Source organism: Castor canadensis, chromosome 2 (genome assembly GCF_047511655.1).
Source record: "Castor canadensis chromosome 2, mCasCan1.hap1v2, whole genome shotgun sequence".
Classification (NCBI taxonomy): Eukaryota; Metazoa; Chordata; class Mammalia; order Rodentia; family Castoridae; genus Castor; species Castor canadensis.
The window spans coordinates 134,415,367-134,429,894 of NC_133387.1; the positions used below are offsets into that span (position 1 = coordinate 134,415,367).

The 14,528-nt window shown below is 43.6% G+C and overlaps 1 protein-coding gene across 3 annotated transcripts in view; it reads right to left on the reverse strand.

The window, feature by feature from the left end:
* Frmd5 (FERM domain containing 5) overlaps window positions 1–14,528 on the reverse strand; it is a 314,393-nt gene that overhangs the window by 27,886 nt on the left and 271,979 nt on the right. For all 3 annotated transcript variants that reach the window (XM_074065848.1, XM_074065847.1, XM_074065846.1), the window contains exons 5-6: window positions 4,797–4,894; window positions 2,348–2,471 (exon numbers count right to left, since the gene is read on the reverse strand). In XM_074065848.1, the coding sequence (XP_073921949.1) occupies window positions 2,348–2,471; window positions 4,797–4,894 (222 nt within the window). The remainder of the gene's footprint in view (window positions 1–2,347; window positions 2,472–4,796; window positions 4,895–14,528) is intronic.

Below are 14,528 nucleotides of genomic sequence, written 5' to 3' on the forward strand. Positions count from 1 at the left end.
AAGCCCACCTCAGCACTGGTCCTGGGCTCTCCTGGGTGCAGAGTCTGGGAAAAGCAGATTCAGTCCTACACATCAGTGCTTGACTTGGGCAGGAGGGCAGTTTGTGAAGTCAGTAACTCTGATGACTGGTAGGTAGGACCACAAGTCGCTAATTTCTAAATTTATTACTTGCCTCAAGTGATATGGCAGGGTAGGAAGACAAGCCCACTCAAGTGAGAAGCAGGCTAGACTCCCTTAAGCGTCCCTCTGAAGAGGCCTCTGTCACTCAGCACTCTTACAGGCCACCTTCTGTGCTACTTGCTGGGAAATGGAGCAAGAAAGACAGCCCACAGCCTGGGCCCAAAGAAACTCAGGTTAGAGCCATAGAAAAGAAACAGACACGTTTTCACACTATGAAGGTGAGGCTGCACCTGAGTCTGTAGGTTATCAGTGAGAGGCAGCCTTCTACATCCACCAGTGAATGGGAGATGCAGGGAAGGTGTTAGGAAAATGCCTGTGTATCAGGCAAAAGGCTCAGTACAGAGGTGGCTACAGCACTATCCGGCCCTCTTGGGAGCTTCCTCATGTCCTGTCTGGAAGTTCACTTCTGTGTCAACCTGAATCTCCAGGGCCCTCAAAACAGGTATCATTTCTTGTGGGGGGTGTGGGGGGATGGATCTTCTACCATGTGCTAGGTTTCTAGAAGACTGTTCCCACTACTCTAACATTTCCTAAACCTCTCTGGGCAGCACATCCTTGATCTCTGAATGAACCATGAGACACCCCCTCCACCCACAGGTCTGTGTGTATTCTGATCTTCACCACAAGGGGTCACTATTTCCCTAACAGTGGCCTGAGGAACCATGGGGCCCAGCACCTGGAAAGACTGCCCCTGCACAGGGAGAGGGGTAGAATCACCACTCAGGACCGGCACAGAGTCTGTTTTCAAAGGCTAAGGAGGCTTTGAGTTATATTTATTGATAAAACTTCTGAGTGAAGATAAAGGTTTTTTTTGGAGGGAAAGGCTAGGATCTACTTTAAAGTTTAGTATTACCATTTGAATCCCTCCCCCAGCATGGTCCTTCCTCCGAAGAGTAAACACACAAACTTTTTATTTTGGGTGGTACTGGGGTTTGGATTCAGGGCCTCACGCTTGGTAGGCAAGCTCTCTACACTTGAGACCCTCTGCCAGCTACACAAACTTTTTTTTTTCCACACAAACATTTTTGAAGACCACCACATTTCGCCATTTTATAATACTTTCCTTGTGGTTCATCGGTGTGGGGATCTGCGCTACAGTGTGGCACATGAAGTGGAGACTAAAAGGGCTACTTTTGCTTTCTGAAGTCAGTTTTTATAGAAAAACCTATTTATATGTGTGAAAGACTGCTTTAATGCTATTTTATGGTTTTCCACTTGTTCCGGCAAACTAAGAGAAGCTGAGGTAGACAGAGGTCCACGCTTGAGGCCACTTCTCTGCGTCCCTCCCTATGTGCAGGGTCAGGAACTCTGGGATGGGTGTGCTGAAGACACTGGCCCCAAACCAGAGCACACCACTGCAGCTGAGGTGGGGCTGGTCTGGCAGTAGTTCATCGTTTTTTTTTTTTTTGTGGGACTGGGGTTTGAATTCAGGACTTTGCATTTGCAAAGCAGGCACTGAGCCTGAGTCACACCTCCAGTCCATTTTGCTGGTTATTTTGGAGATGGGGGTCTCTTGAACTATTTACCTGGGTTGGCCTCAAACCACAATCCTCCGGATCTCAGCCTCTCAAGTAGGTAGGATTACAGGTGTGAGCCATTGGCGCCCAGCTAGCAGTTTGCCTTTTGAGTAGAAGCCACTTGTCACCATCACAGTCAGATCAGAAGTCCATCCCCACTCAACCCCCCACCTCCCCCACTCCATGATGCTGGTGATCCAACCCAGTCCCTTGCATATGCACTCTGTCACTGAATTACACTCACAGCCTCTATCTTTTTTCTTCTCTGCTTCTTCTGTTTTTCCTTTTCTTTTCCCTAGCTCATTCTTCTTCATTTACATATATATTTTTTTACTCATTTATTCACATGTGCATACATTGTTTGGGCCATTCCCCCAACACCCCTCCTTGCTTCCAGGTCTTCATTTATCTAAGTGAAGCCAATCCCTTTTGGATTTTGCAACAACATAACTCCTCTCTTGCCTTTAAGCCTCAGCCTAAATTACTCTGCTTGGAGAATGAGCCCACAAGATCTGGGATTGTGTTGTCCCAGAGTCTCTGAATATGGTCTATCCCAGGGTTAGGAAGGCTGGGGAGTATCACTCTGTGCCAGCAAACGGTTGAGGAGAGAAGAAGGTACAGCAAAGAGCTGTGTGCTCAGAGTCACATACCTGAGTTCTGTCTTGTGAATCTCAGCAATTTTCCTTTCCAGCTTCTCTGAATGTTTAGGAAAAAATTGGAACTTGGAGCTGTAGCCTTCAGGGTGTTTCCCAGGGTCATAATCCCCAATCTCCGCTTTAACAGAAAGGTAGAAGAAAGCAATTGTGGAGACAGGTAAATCACCAATGGCAAGGTAGTAAGAGATTAACACATGGCACAGCAGCCGAAGCATGCATCAGATTTACCCAGAGCAGGGTTCGAGTACAGGCAGGCCTTTCTCTCCTTAGGTGTGCACACCTCCACTCTACCAAGAGAGACACAGGGCTGACCCTGTGTTCTGAGGTCAGCACAAGTAAATTTGCAATAAAAGAGCAGAAGTCTATACTATATTTCTCAGCTATTTAGCCAAGAGGGTCTGGAAGCAATACTGTGTGTGGCAGAAGACTAAGTTTGATCACTAAGACAGAATCCCTGGGTCTGAGCCAGGTCAGATGTCTAAATCTCATTTTAAGGATTTTAGCAGGGACAAGGCAAGTTACTGAATAAGCCACGATCAGAACTTAACCCCTAGTCCAAATCAAACTAAATGAATAAACTTAAATATTCATTGAGGGCTGACCGGGCTCCAGGTCAGCTCAGGGAGGCCTGGAGATGGGGAAGGCTAGCTATGACAAGAGTCACTGAGTCCAGAAGCACCAAATTCTAAGGCTGATTTCTCAGTGCCCTGCCAGGGGTGGGAATTTCTGCTCTGGCCATGCCCAGAGAAGTTCATCTCTACCACTGCTGAGATTTCAGATCAGTGAACTCTGGGAGGACTGTGGACCCACCATGCTTTCCACAGTAGACTCCCAGGTCAAGAGCCAGCTTTCTCCATGTGACATGCAGGCTATGACAAGAGGAAGGAGCCTGTAGCTGCTTTGTGGTTGTCTTCTTTCCTTCCTTAGGAGAGCCACAACCACTTTAGATAAGGAAGGAGTAAACATTAGGAGGAAAATGTACCCTCCTTACACAGCTGAATATTGTACTGGAGCTTGTGCTTTTCTACTACAAATTATGGTGCCTTCCAGATTACATGGGGCTGGATGTGGTGGTACATACCTGTGGTTTCAGCTGCTAGGGAGACAGGAGGATCATTTGAACCTAGGAGTTCAAGATCAGTCTGGGCAACACAGTGAGACCCCCATCTCATTAAAGCAAACCAACCCAAAACAAAAACAACAAAACATCCCCAAACCAAATTACTTGAGAATTTCTATTGTTCAACATGAGACTAAAAGTTTCCCCTAATGTGTGGAGTGACCGTGCACCCTGGAGCAATTTTTAAAAATTTTATTTAGAAAGCACCAAGTGGAAAACAGCAATGTTGGACATCAAATCCTTTTTAAATGGGAAAAAAAGAATTCAATGTGATCATAGGGTAGAACTGAAGGAAAGACTAGAGTTTGAAATTGTTTTCCCTTTAAAAAGGGAAGGGGTATCTTTAAGGAGCCTTAAAATGTAAGCACCTGCTAGACTTCCATTTAGATGATTTTTTGTTGTTGTTGTTGTTCTTGTGTTGGGTACATTGTGGCATTTACAAAAGCTCTTACAATATAACAAAAATATCATACTTAATTCACCCCCTCCACCATTCTCCTCTACCTCCCCTCCTCCATTTAACTGATTTTTAAAACAGTAGTCTCAGAAGTTAAAACGGCAAGGGGCTCTTAGATTCTTAACACAGTTGTGATATTTCTCCTGATGCAAGTACTTCCCTTTGTTTTCACCAAGTTAGTTCTGGGAGTTCACAGATTTCAAATCAAAAGTTCAGATTCTTTGCTGGAAACCTTACCGTTTTAGTGCTATGGTCCAAAGTGATCCAGTGCTAATGATAGTTTCAGGCCTAAGGACTAAGAGAAATCTAGGAAGTGGCACTTGAGTGTTCTCAGCATTTCATGAGAGGAGAAAGGGTTTTGAAGAGTGCATATCTTTCCCTCTGTTTTCAGGTAGAAAATTGTCAGTCCAGGCATGAACTCTGTGAGGCTTAACTCTTACTTAGTAGCACATTGGGAAATGAGCTTGTGTCTTGGAAACACTTTCAACATTGAGCAACTTGAGCCGGAAGGTCTCTAAAATAGATACCAGAATTCCACCATGCTTTACGTCTTTGAGATTTGTGAGAGGATAGGAAAAAGTGATTTTGATTACTCCCCAGAGTCTCAGAAAAATTAACAAGGGCACAGGGCAAATCCCCAAACAATCAAAATCACCTTGAGGGGCTGGTAATACAACTTTAAGCACAGGTTAGAATGGCATTTCCTGGGCTTTCTGACTCTAGAGAATCTTAGCAGAATCCTCTAACTTGGACTCCACTTCAAGTTAGATACTGTCTAGATCCAAGGGGTAGTCATCTGTGGTAACTGAAATAATACAATCAGTATTTAGCATGAAAAGCAAATTTATCCTGTCAAAAGTCATTACCTTGAAGGATATAAGCTGCTAACAAGGCAGCATCAGATGTTTTACAGAGGAGGCGGCCATGGTAGAGATCCCTTTTGATCTGCAGGAAGACTAAATACCTGTAGAGAAAACAGAATGAACCAGAAAGGATTTCTTTGATTGCTTTAAATACATAAATATATAATATAAGCCTATCAAAATCTTTGTCAGGATACTTTTACTACATTAAAAAAAAATCTCATACCATAGAACAAATGTTATTTCCCATTTCTCTGGAGACTCTTTTAAGTACTTTACTCTGAACTGGTTTGAGGTTCAATTCAAAACAACCTGTCAGTTTCCTTCTGTAGCTCAACACAGAAATGGCACTTCCTGTTAAAAGCGCCACCTCTCCCCGCCCCCCACACCCCCAGTACTGGGATTTGGAAGAAGGCAGCCCCAGTGCTGAAAAAGAAAACTTCCATCAGAGAAGGGCACAGTGGGTCTCTTGCCTTGGCAAAGAAATGAGCCAAGAAAGAGGTAAGCCTGAGCTTGTCAGGAGTATCTGTCCATATGTGGATTACTGGCAGAGGTCAACAGACCACTCCAAATCTGAATATAGTATGAAAAGAGGCACTCATGAGGGAAACTCAAAAATTAAGCAGAAACCTGTGGCCAGCATCTCTTCAAACACAGAAAGCCCATTTCAGGTAGAGTCAGGATATCAAGAGCAAGAGCTGATGGCAGCTGACAGGTACTGAGCACTTGCTGTCTGCCAGGCCAGGTGTTACACATTTTACATTTAATATCTCATTTATTTCTTATACAACATTTTGAGACAGGGACTATTAATACCCCCATTTTTCCAGATAAAACTGAGGTTTTGGTAATTTTCCTACAGATACACATACATCTAAGTGGCCAAGCCCACATTCAAATTTAGGACTGTTGGACTTGACTTTCCATTTTGAAATGTCTTTATAAGGAGTGGGATCTTTGGTGGTTATAATCTCACAGGTCTCTTAAGAAAAGCAGAACTGTAGGATTATGAGGCACATCAATCCTTTGAGTGGGGTCACCTCCCACAGTGGGTCCTTGACTAGGAAGCATCTATGGTAGATTAAAAATATGTTCAAACATCCTCTGATACTCTTTGTTTTATGCAGTAGAGTTTAATTCTCTCTATTTGAGTATGGGTTGGACTTAGAGACTTGGTTCTAACAATAGAACAAAAGTGAGAGTGTCTAGCCCCTGAGACCAGGACACAGAGTCACTATACCGTCTTCTTCATTCTTTCTTCCTCTTAGACCACTCTGGCTGATGTTGCTTAAGCTGCCCTATAAAAAGGCCCATGTGGTGAGCAGTACAGACTTTCTGCCAATACCCATGTGGTGTACCATGTTGGAAGTGAATCCTCCAGCTCCAGTTAAGCCCTCAGACAACTGTTATCCCAGCCAACCTAGTGACTGATCCTGAGCCAGAACCACCCAGTCAAGCTGCTCCTGAATTTTTGACCCCCACAAACTGTGAGATGATAAATGCTTGTTACTTTAAGCTAACCATTGTGTTACTTTGTTAGATAATCATAGATAACCACACAATACCTAGGGAAGTAGTGGAAATGTAAAATTCTCTTAAATTCTGCCAGTCTGAACCAAAAGAAATTGGGCCCTTCTTCTGGTTTCAGACTGAAGAATAAAACAGAGGATTCCATGTCCACTTGATCATGTAAAAATACCCCAAAAGAAAGAGGACCTCTGGCAGGGCAAATTGTAAGAGGGTTTAGCAAGCAGGTGGCTCTGAGAGCCAATCTAACCTCCTCCTCTCCTCAGACTTTGCTACTCAAATGTAGCCCACAATCAGGGCTCAGCATCACTTGAGATCTTACTGGAGATGGACAATATTAGATCCATTCTACAAGTGCACCTTTTAACAGTCTCCCCAGGTGACCTGTATATAAATTAAAGTTTATGCTGGGAACATGGCTCAAGTGCTAAAGTGCTTGACTAGCAAGCTGAGGCCTTGAGTTCAAACCCCAGTACCACTCCCCAAAATTAAAAAATAAAGTTTGTCCTGGGCTGGGGCTGTAGTTCAGTGATAGAGCACCTGCTTAGCAAGGGTGAGTCTGTGATCAATACCCAGCACTGAAAAAAAAGACAACACTGTCCTAAATATTTGAAAGCACCCTCAAATGATATCAAGACTGACTGCCATGGGGGCTGGAGGTGTGGCTCCAGCAGTACAGTGACTGCTTTGCAAGCATGAAGTCCTGAGTTCAAACCCCAGTCCCACAAAAAAAAAAAAAAAAAAAAAGACTGCCTTTCGCTAAAAATATACGATGCAGAAAAGACAGCCTCTTCAACAAAAACTGCTGGGAAAACTGGTTAGCAGTCTGCAAAAAACTGAAACTAGATCCACATATATCACCCTATACTAATATTAACTCAAAATGGATCAAGGATCTTAATATCAGACCACAAACTCCAAAGTTGGTACAAGAAAGAGTAGGAAATACTCTGGAATTGATAGGTATAGGTAAGAACTTTCTCAGTGGAACCCCAGCAGCTCAGCAACTAAGAGATAACACAGATAAATGGGACTTCATAAAACTAAAAAGCTTCTGCTCAACAAAAGAAATGGTCTCTAAACTGAAAAGACCACCCACAGAGTGGGAGAAAATATTTGCAAGCTACTCATCAGACAAAGGACTGATAACCAGAATATATAGGGAACTTAAAAAACTAAATTCTCCCAAAATTAATGAACCAATAAAGAAATGGGCAAGTGAACTAAACAGAAATTTCTCAAAAGAAGAAATTCAAATGGCCAAAAAACACATGAAAAAATGCTCACCATCTCTAGCAGTAAAGGAAATGCAAATTAAAACCACATTAAGATTCCACCTCACCCCCATTAGAATAGCCATCATCAGCAACACCACCACCAACAGGTGTTGGCAAGGATTGGGGGCGGAGAAGGAACCCTCTTACACTGTTGGTGGGAATATAAACTAGAACAACCACTCTGGAAAAAAAATTGGAAGCTACTTAAAAATCTAATCATTGATCTACCATATGACCCAGCAATACCACTCTTGGGGATATACCCAAAAGACTGTGACACAGGTTACTCCAGAGGCACCTGCACACCCATGTTTATTGCAGCACTATTTACAATAGCCAAGTTATGGACACAGCCAAGAGGCCCCACCACTGACGAATGGATTAAGAAAATGTGGTATCTATACACAATGGAATTTTATGCAGCCATGAAGAAGAACGAAATGTTATCATTTGCTGGTAAATGGATGGAATTGGAGAACATCATTCTGAGTGAGGTTAGCCTGGCCCCAAAGACCAAAAATCGTATGTTCTCTCTTATATGCGGACATTAGATCAAGGGCAAACACAACAAGGGGATTGGACTTTGAGCACATGATAAAAGCGAGAGCACACAAGGGAGGGGTGAGGATAGGTAAGACACCTAAAAAACTAGATAACATTTGTTGCCCTCAATGCAGAGAAACTAAAGCAGATACTTTAAAGCAACTGAGGCCAATAGGAGAAGGGGACCAGGAACTAGAGAAAAGGTTAGATCAAGAAGAATTAACTTAGAAGGTAACACACATGCACAGGAAATCAATTCGAGTCAACTCCCTGTGTAGCTATCCTTATCTCAACCAGCAAAAACCCTTGGTCCTTCCTATTATTGCTTATACTTTCTCTTCAACAAAATTAGAGATAAGGGCAAAATAGTTTTTTTTCTGCCGGGTAGCAAGGGGTGGGGGGGGTCAGGGAGGGAGCGGTGTGGGGGGGTGGTAAGGGAGGGAGTAAGGCTAAGGGGGGAGAAATGATCCAAACATTGGTTGCAGATATGAATAAAATAAAAATTAAAAAAAAACTCATTAGCAAACACACACACATACAAAAAAAGGATTGACTACCTTTCTCAAAGCAGAGGGAAGGTAAGTATTTCAGCCTGGCAGTTAACTTGAGTCCTCCCCGCTCTTTCCACCAAACTCACCCTGCCCCAATGTTTGCCAAGAAAAACCAAGGGAAAAAAGATGTCACAGAGGGAAAGATTAAGATGGATCTACCAAATCCAGCTTGCCTTCACTCTGCATCCCACAGTGAAATGCCACACGGTGTGTGGGAGAGACCGAGCAAGCACTTCTCTGCCTCTCACTGTTCCAACTCCCACCTTCCACCAGCTTTGGCAGGATGTGGTTACAAACCCTTTGCCCTTTACTCACTGCTCACTCCCTGGGCCTGGATTCATGCACCACTCCTCCCATGTTACTCTGCTTGTCTGTGTCCAAAATTCAGGAACAGAACATATTAGACTAAAGGAGCATTGCAAAGAATAACACAAATCTGGCAGTGATTCTCTGTCTCCTTCTCTGGCAGATAGGGACACATCCCCTAGGGAGCATGTCAGAACTCTGTGGTTTGAAAAAGTCCCTCTGGAGCGTCTGAACACTGCCTCCCCCACCATACACATGAGGAGACATGTTCCCTTCACACTAAGGACCACTGCTTTACAAGGCATTGTATGCCTGGGTACATGGTAGGTGCCTCCAGTGAGTTGGAATGGACACAAGTTCTCCACTGCTGGAAGGGGGTGGGGGATTCCTTTGGTCTTCTGGTATAGGGCAGCTGCTGGGAGCTCAAGGGTAAGGCCACAGGGCATTCTTTAGTAATGTCATAGGCAAATGGAGGGGAGGATGAGGGAAGGAGGTACAAGTCCACATCTTAAAAAAACAAACCACAGTCTTTGGAGGACAGGAAGTAATGAGCTCATGAAAGGATCCTCTGACAGCTTCCAAGGAGAGATCTGTATGAGGCTCCCCTCACTTTTCTGCCTCAGTGGCTTCCATCAGGTTTTGTGTTTTGTTCATTGAGTAGATAACCAATGGTGCTATTGGTCATGCATCTATCTCACATGACTCACAGCAGTCTTAGACCTATTTCCAAGAGACCCTGGCATATCCTCCTTACCACATGGGCCTAAGGAAGACTATGTTGTTGCCTGAGGCTCTCTGGCCAGGGCCACCGTGTGTTGCCAGGTGAGGAATCAGCCTGCTGGGGCCACCCAGCCCTGCCAGCTGCTGCTGAATCTCAGAATAGGAGTTATGGAGCAGAATTCCCTCGTTTTGTAGCTGAGGAGACAGAAGTCTGGAGATGTGGAGTGACTTGCCTGAGATCACACCACAATAAGAATTCAGTCCTCCATGGGCCGGGTAAGGTTGCTCGCATCTGTAATTTTAGCTACTTGGCTGAGATCTGGAGGATCACAGTTCCAGGCCAGTTTAGGCAAAGAAAGTTTGTGAGACCCGGTCTTAATGGAAAAAAGCTGGGTGTGGTAGTGAACACCTATTATTCCAGTGACAGCAGGAGGTGTAAAATAGTGGAATCACAGTCCAGGCTGGCCTGTGGCAAATAGTGAGATTCCAGAAAGGGCTGAAGGTGTGGCTCAAGAGGTAGAGAGAGTGCCTGCCTCGCAAGTGTGAAGCCAAGTTCAATCCCCAGTACCAAATTAGCTTTGGTTAGTTGTCAGGATAGAGAGATAGGTCCTGAACAAGTCAGAACTCCTGTTATCAGAGAGAAATTCTTACAGCTCCAAAGAAGAAATCCGATTTAAGACAACAAGCTTGTTCCTCAAGAAAAAAATTAACTTTCTTTCTGGCCTCAAAGGGGCCTTATGTCATCTCCCACTTTTTTTTTTTTTCTCTCAGAAGTAGGGATTAAAGTTAGGGCCTCGAGCTTACTAGGCAAACATGTTATCATTTGGATCACGTCTTTAGCCATTTTTGCTTTAGTTATTTTTCAGATAGGGCCTTGTTTTCATGCCCAAGTCAGCCTGGACTGTGATCCTATTTATACTTCCTGCATAGCTGGGATAACAGGTGCATGTCACAGCACCCAGTCATTGGTTGAGATGGGTTGTTGTGAACTTTTTTGTGGACTGGCCTGGAATCACCATCCTCCTGACCTCTGCCTCTTGAGTAGCTAGGATTATTGGCATGAACCACCATGCTCAGACTCCATTTTTGTTTTAATGTTAGGATTGTCCTAAATTGATAGGAGTATGCAACAGGATAGAATGAGTGACAGCCTGAAAGACAGCCAAGGAAAACCTGAGCTTGGCTGTAGCATATACACCTCCTTGAGGTATCTGATAGATGAGGAAACCAAGAGCTTGGCAATACTGCTGCTTGCCCTTTTGCAGTTGAAGAACAACCCTGGATTTGAACGCAGGTCCTTCTGATTTCTTAGTCCAGGGTTTGGCAAACTATGGCCCACTGCCATACTTTCCAATGAAATAAAAATTTACTGAGATACAGCCTTACTCATTCACTTATGTATTGTCTATGGCTGCTTTCACAATACAAAGACAGCTGAGTAGCTGCAACAGAGACCATATGGCCCCAAAGCCTGTAATACTTCCTATCTAGTCCTTTACAGAAAGAGTTTGCCAACCAGTATTCAGCTGAACTAGGCTCAAATGTGTTCACTGAATCAGGAATAAATGACCTAATGACTCCATGCATTAATGTACATATTCATTCATTCTATTAATTTCTCTTGAGCATCTGCTATGTGTTGTTTCCTGGTAAGTTGGGCTCTGCTTGCACTCAGATACTTTCTAGCACCTGATCTTTCCAAAGAGTTCATAAACCTGCAGTTCCTGTTAAAAGCTAAATCTGGTGCCTGATCCCCCATTTTCTCAGCCTTGTCTCCAGCTTAGACAAGAAAATCTATTTACTACTTTTAAAAATGACAAAGGAAATTAATCAGGATTTGGAGCCTAAATTTATCCTCTGGGAAGAATCCAAGAGATAAACTGAAGCACAATTCTATACTCCTTGCTTCACCCCCTTTTCTCAGTCTGGCTTTATAGGAATGGCAGAGATAGTAGTGAAATTTAGGACCAATATTGCCAGGAAAAAACACACTGACAGCTAAATTAGTTTGGCAGCAAGGTGGGATGAAAGAGCTCTAAGCCAGAAATGAATTATGGGTATTGAGTGAGGCTGGGGCAGGTACCCACTTTCTTAAGATCTGCAGGGATGTGAATGAGGAAGAGGTAGCTAATTCCATGGCCTTACGGCATGCCCCAGGACGGGGAGGCACAAAAACTACAAATCAGGCCCAGGCATCGGTGTTTCGTATTACTAATAATGCTGGAAAATTGCACCCTTGGGAAAGAAGGACAGTGAGGTGAAGAGTGAAGGGAAATTGTCTAAGATGGTTAGCATGAACACGTGCAGATGGAAGAGGAGCTCATATCCTTGCCAGTGTCCTTGACATTTGCTGAATTGGCAAGAAGCATTAGTCATGCATGGTTCCAATGCTGCATGTACATGAACCATGTAATCAATCTAGCAGTGAGCATGAATACACTGATCCTTTACTCAGTGTAAGGCTTACTAGGAGTGTATCAAGAAGTCTAAGACCCTAGTATAGTGGTTAATACTCCCAACAATTCTAAGAAGTAGACATTACTATCCCCATTTTATAAGTGAGGTGTCCAAAGGTCAGAGGTCAAATATCTTATGTTCAAGTCCTACAGACAAGCAACAACATAAATTTGACCTGAGCTCCCAGGTCTACGCTGCTTCCTGAGTACGAGGCTGTGTCCAGTAATATGACATTGTGACATGAGATTTAGAAAATTGTATTAAGAGCTGCTAAAGGCTAAGGTAATCATTGGGAAGCCCTGTGTCTGTGGGTGGCTTGCTGACTCATGTGAGACCAATTCCTGTTTTGTTTTCTTTTTAATTTCTTTTTATTTTTGTGGCACTGGGATTTGAACTCAGGGCCTCACACTTGCTAGGTAGACACTCTACCACTTGAGCTATTCGGCCAGCCCAGAGACCAATCCCTTTGTATCTCACTGCTGGTCCAATGAAGTGGAGACCAGGAAATCCTGAAGGCTGGTGTTAGGAGGAAAAGGTGCTAGGCTTTCAACAAAAAAGTATTAAGTTTGCTCTGACATGTGGGTAGGGATGCAGATTTCTGGGACTGCCCTGGCACTTTTAGCAGAGAAGGGCCCAGAGCTAAGGCAAACACTCTGGAGGGACAGAGTAGACGCACGAGTGGGGCAGGCTAGTGTTTTGACAAAATTCTTCTCTGTTTAAGTTGTTAAACACAGAGGTTCTGTCCCCATTTCCTACTAGAAACTATAGGATTGTTCAGTCATGGTTGGGTATGGTTTTCAGAAGCAAAGCAGGAGCTACTTCTTTACTTAGCATAGATTAATTGTACAAAGGGGTTTCATTGTGATATTTCCTATACATGTATATAATGTACTTTGATCAAATTCACCCCTTCTATTACTTTCTTATCCCTGTCCCCCTTTTAAAACAATTTTAATGGGTTTCATTTTCTATTCTCATATGTGCATATGAAGTACTTCAATCATGTTCACCTCTTCATCACCCTCTCATTTCACCTTTCCCTCTCTGATTCCCACCAACAAACAGACCCCTTTACACTTGTGTCATTCTTTTTTTTTTTTTTGTAAAGCTCTAGATTCTGCATATGAAAAAAACATGTGATATTTGTCCTTGTTAGTCTGGCTTATTTCACTTAACATGATGATTTCTAGTTCCATTCATTTTCCTGCAAACATTAATTCTACTTTCCTTTATGGCTGAATAATACCCCATGGTGAATCTATATCACATTTTTTAAATCCATTCCTCAGCTGATGGATCCTTATGCTGATTCCATAGTTTGGCTACTGTAAATAGTGTTGCTGTAAATATGGGTGAGAGAGCTGCAGTTTGTATGCCCAGTAAGGAGCATGAGGCAGACCTTGCTAACCTTAGGGCTGCCTGCCTGTGTGTCTACAGGAAGAGGCTTTCCTGATCCTGACTACATCAGAAGACTACCCACAACCCACACTGGGGCCCACATGAAGAAGCTACTGTCCCTCCCCATTCCACTCCCAGGCTTTCTCTGTACTACTTATTCTCATTACATGCCTCCTTCCCATTTCCTCATTTCCCATCTAAGATAATCTTTTGCTCCTTTCACCTTATGTAAAGCCAGGCAAGCTCTTCAGAATAGAAATTAAAACAATCCCATATTCTTCCTGCCTTCCTCCACTCTTTTGAGATTTTTCTAAGCAGTTCAGGATCCTGAAGTAGACCTCAAGGCCTTATAGGATATGCAGCCAATAGGCAAGGATAGCCCCATTCCCATAGTTGCCATTTCCAAGGTTGGAGGATGGGGATTAGAGCTGGTTGTGCTGTCACTTCCTCAGTGCTAGGCATCACCTGGCACCACCCCTTCACCTATGGCCTCACCCATTACAAGACAACATCAAGGTTTTGCTCATGTCAAAATAAGGGATCCCAGTTACAGAGAACCTGTGAATCTCTAAGGAGACTTAGCGTGGATTTGGCTCAGATGTACAAAGCCCTGGGAAGCTCACGTGTCCTCTTCATTGATTTGCCTAGAGGATGATTGTGGCCACAGAATTTCTTTTGTACTCTCCAGTGGCCCTGGATGAGATGGGATTCATAACACAGGGCTGCCTGCTTGCCATAGAATCCCATCTCCCCTGTAAAGCGTTCATCTCAAATCTTATCCAACAACAGACTGGAGTTTACCTATTTGGATTTAGAAACTTCAGTATTTCCCAGCCTGTCTTTCTGTGTCACACTTTGGCATTTCCCAAGTACATGCATTAGACCACTGGAGTCTATTTTCAATTCCTGAAATAAGCAGCAACACAGACCTCTCCAAAAACATTCACAGGAGCCAC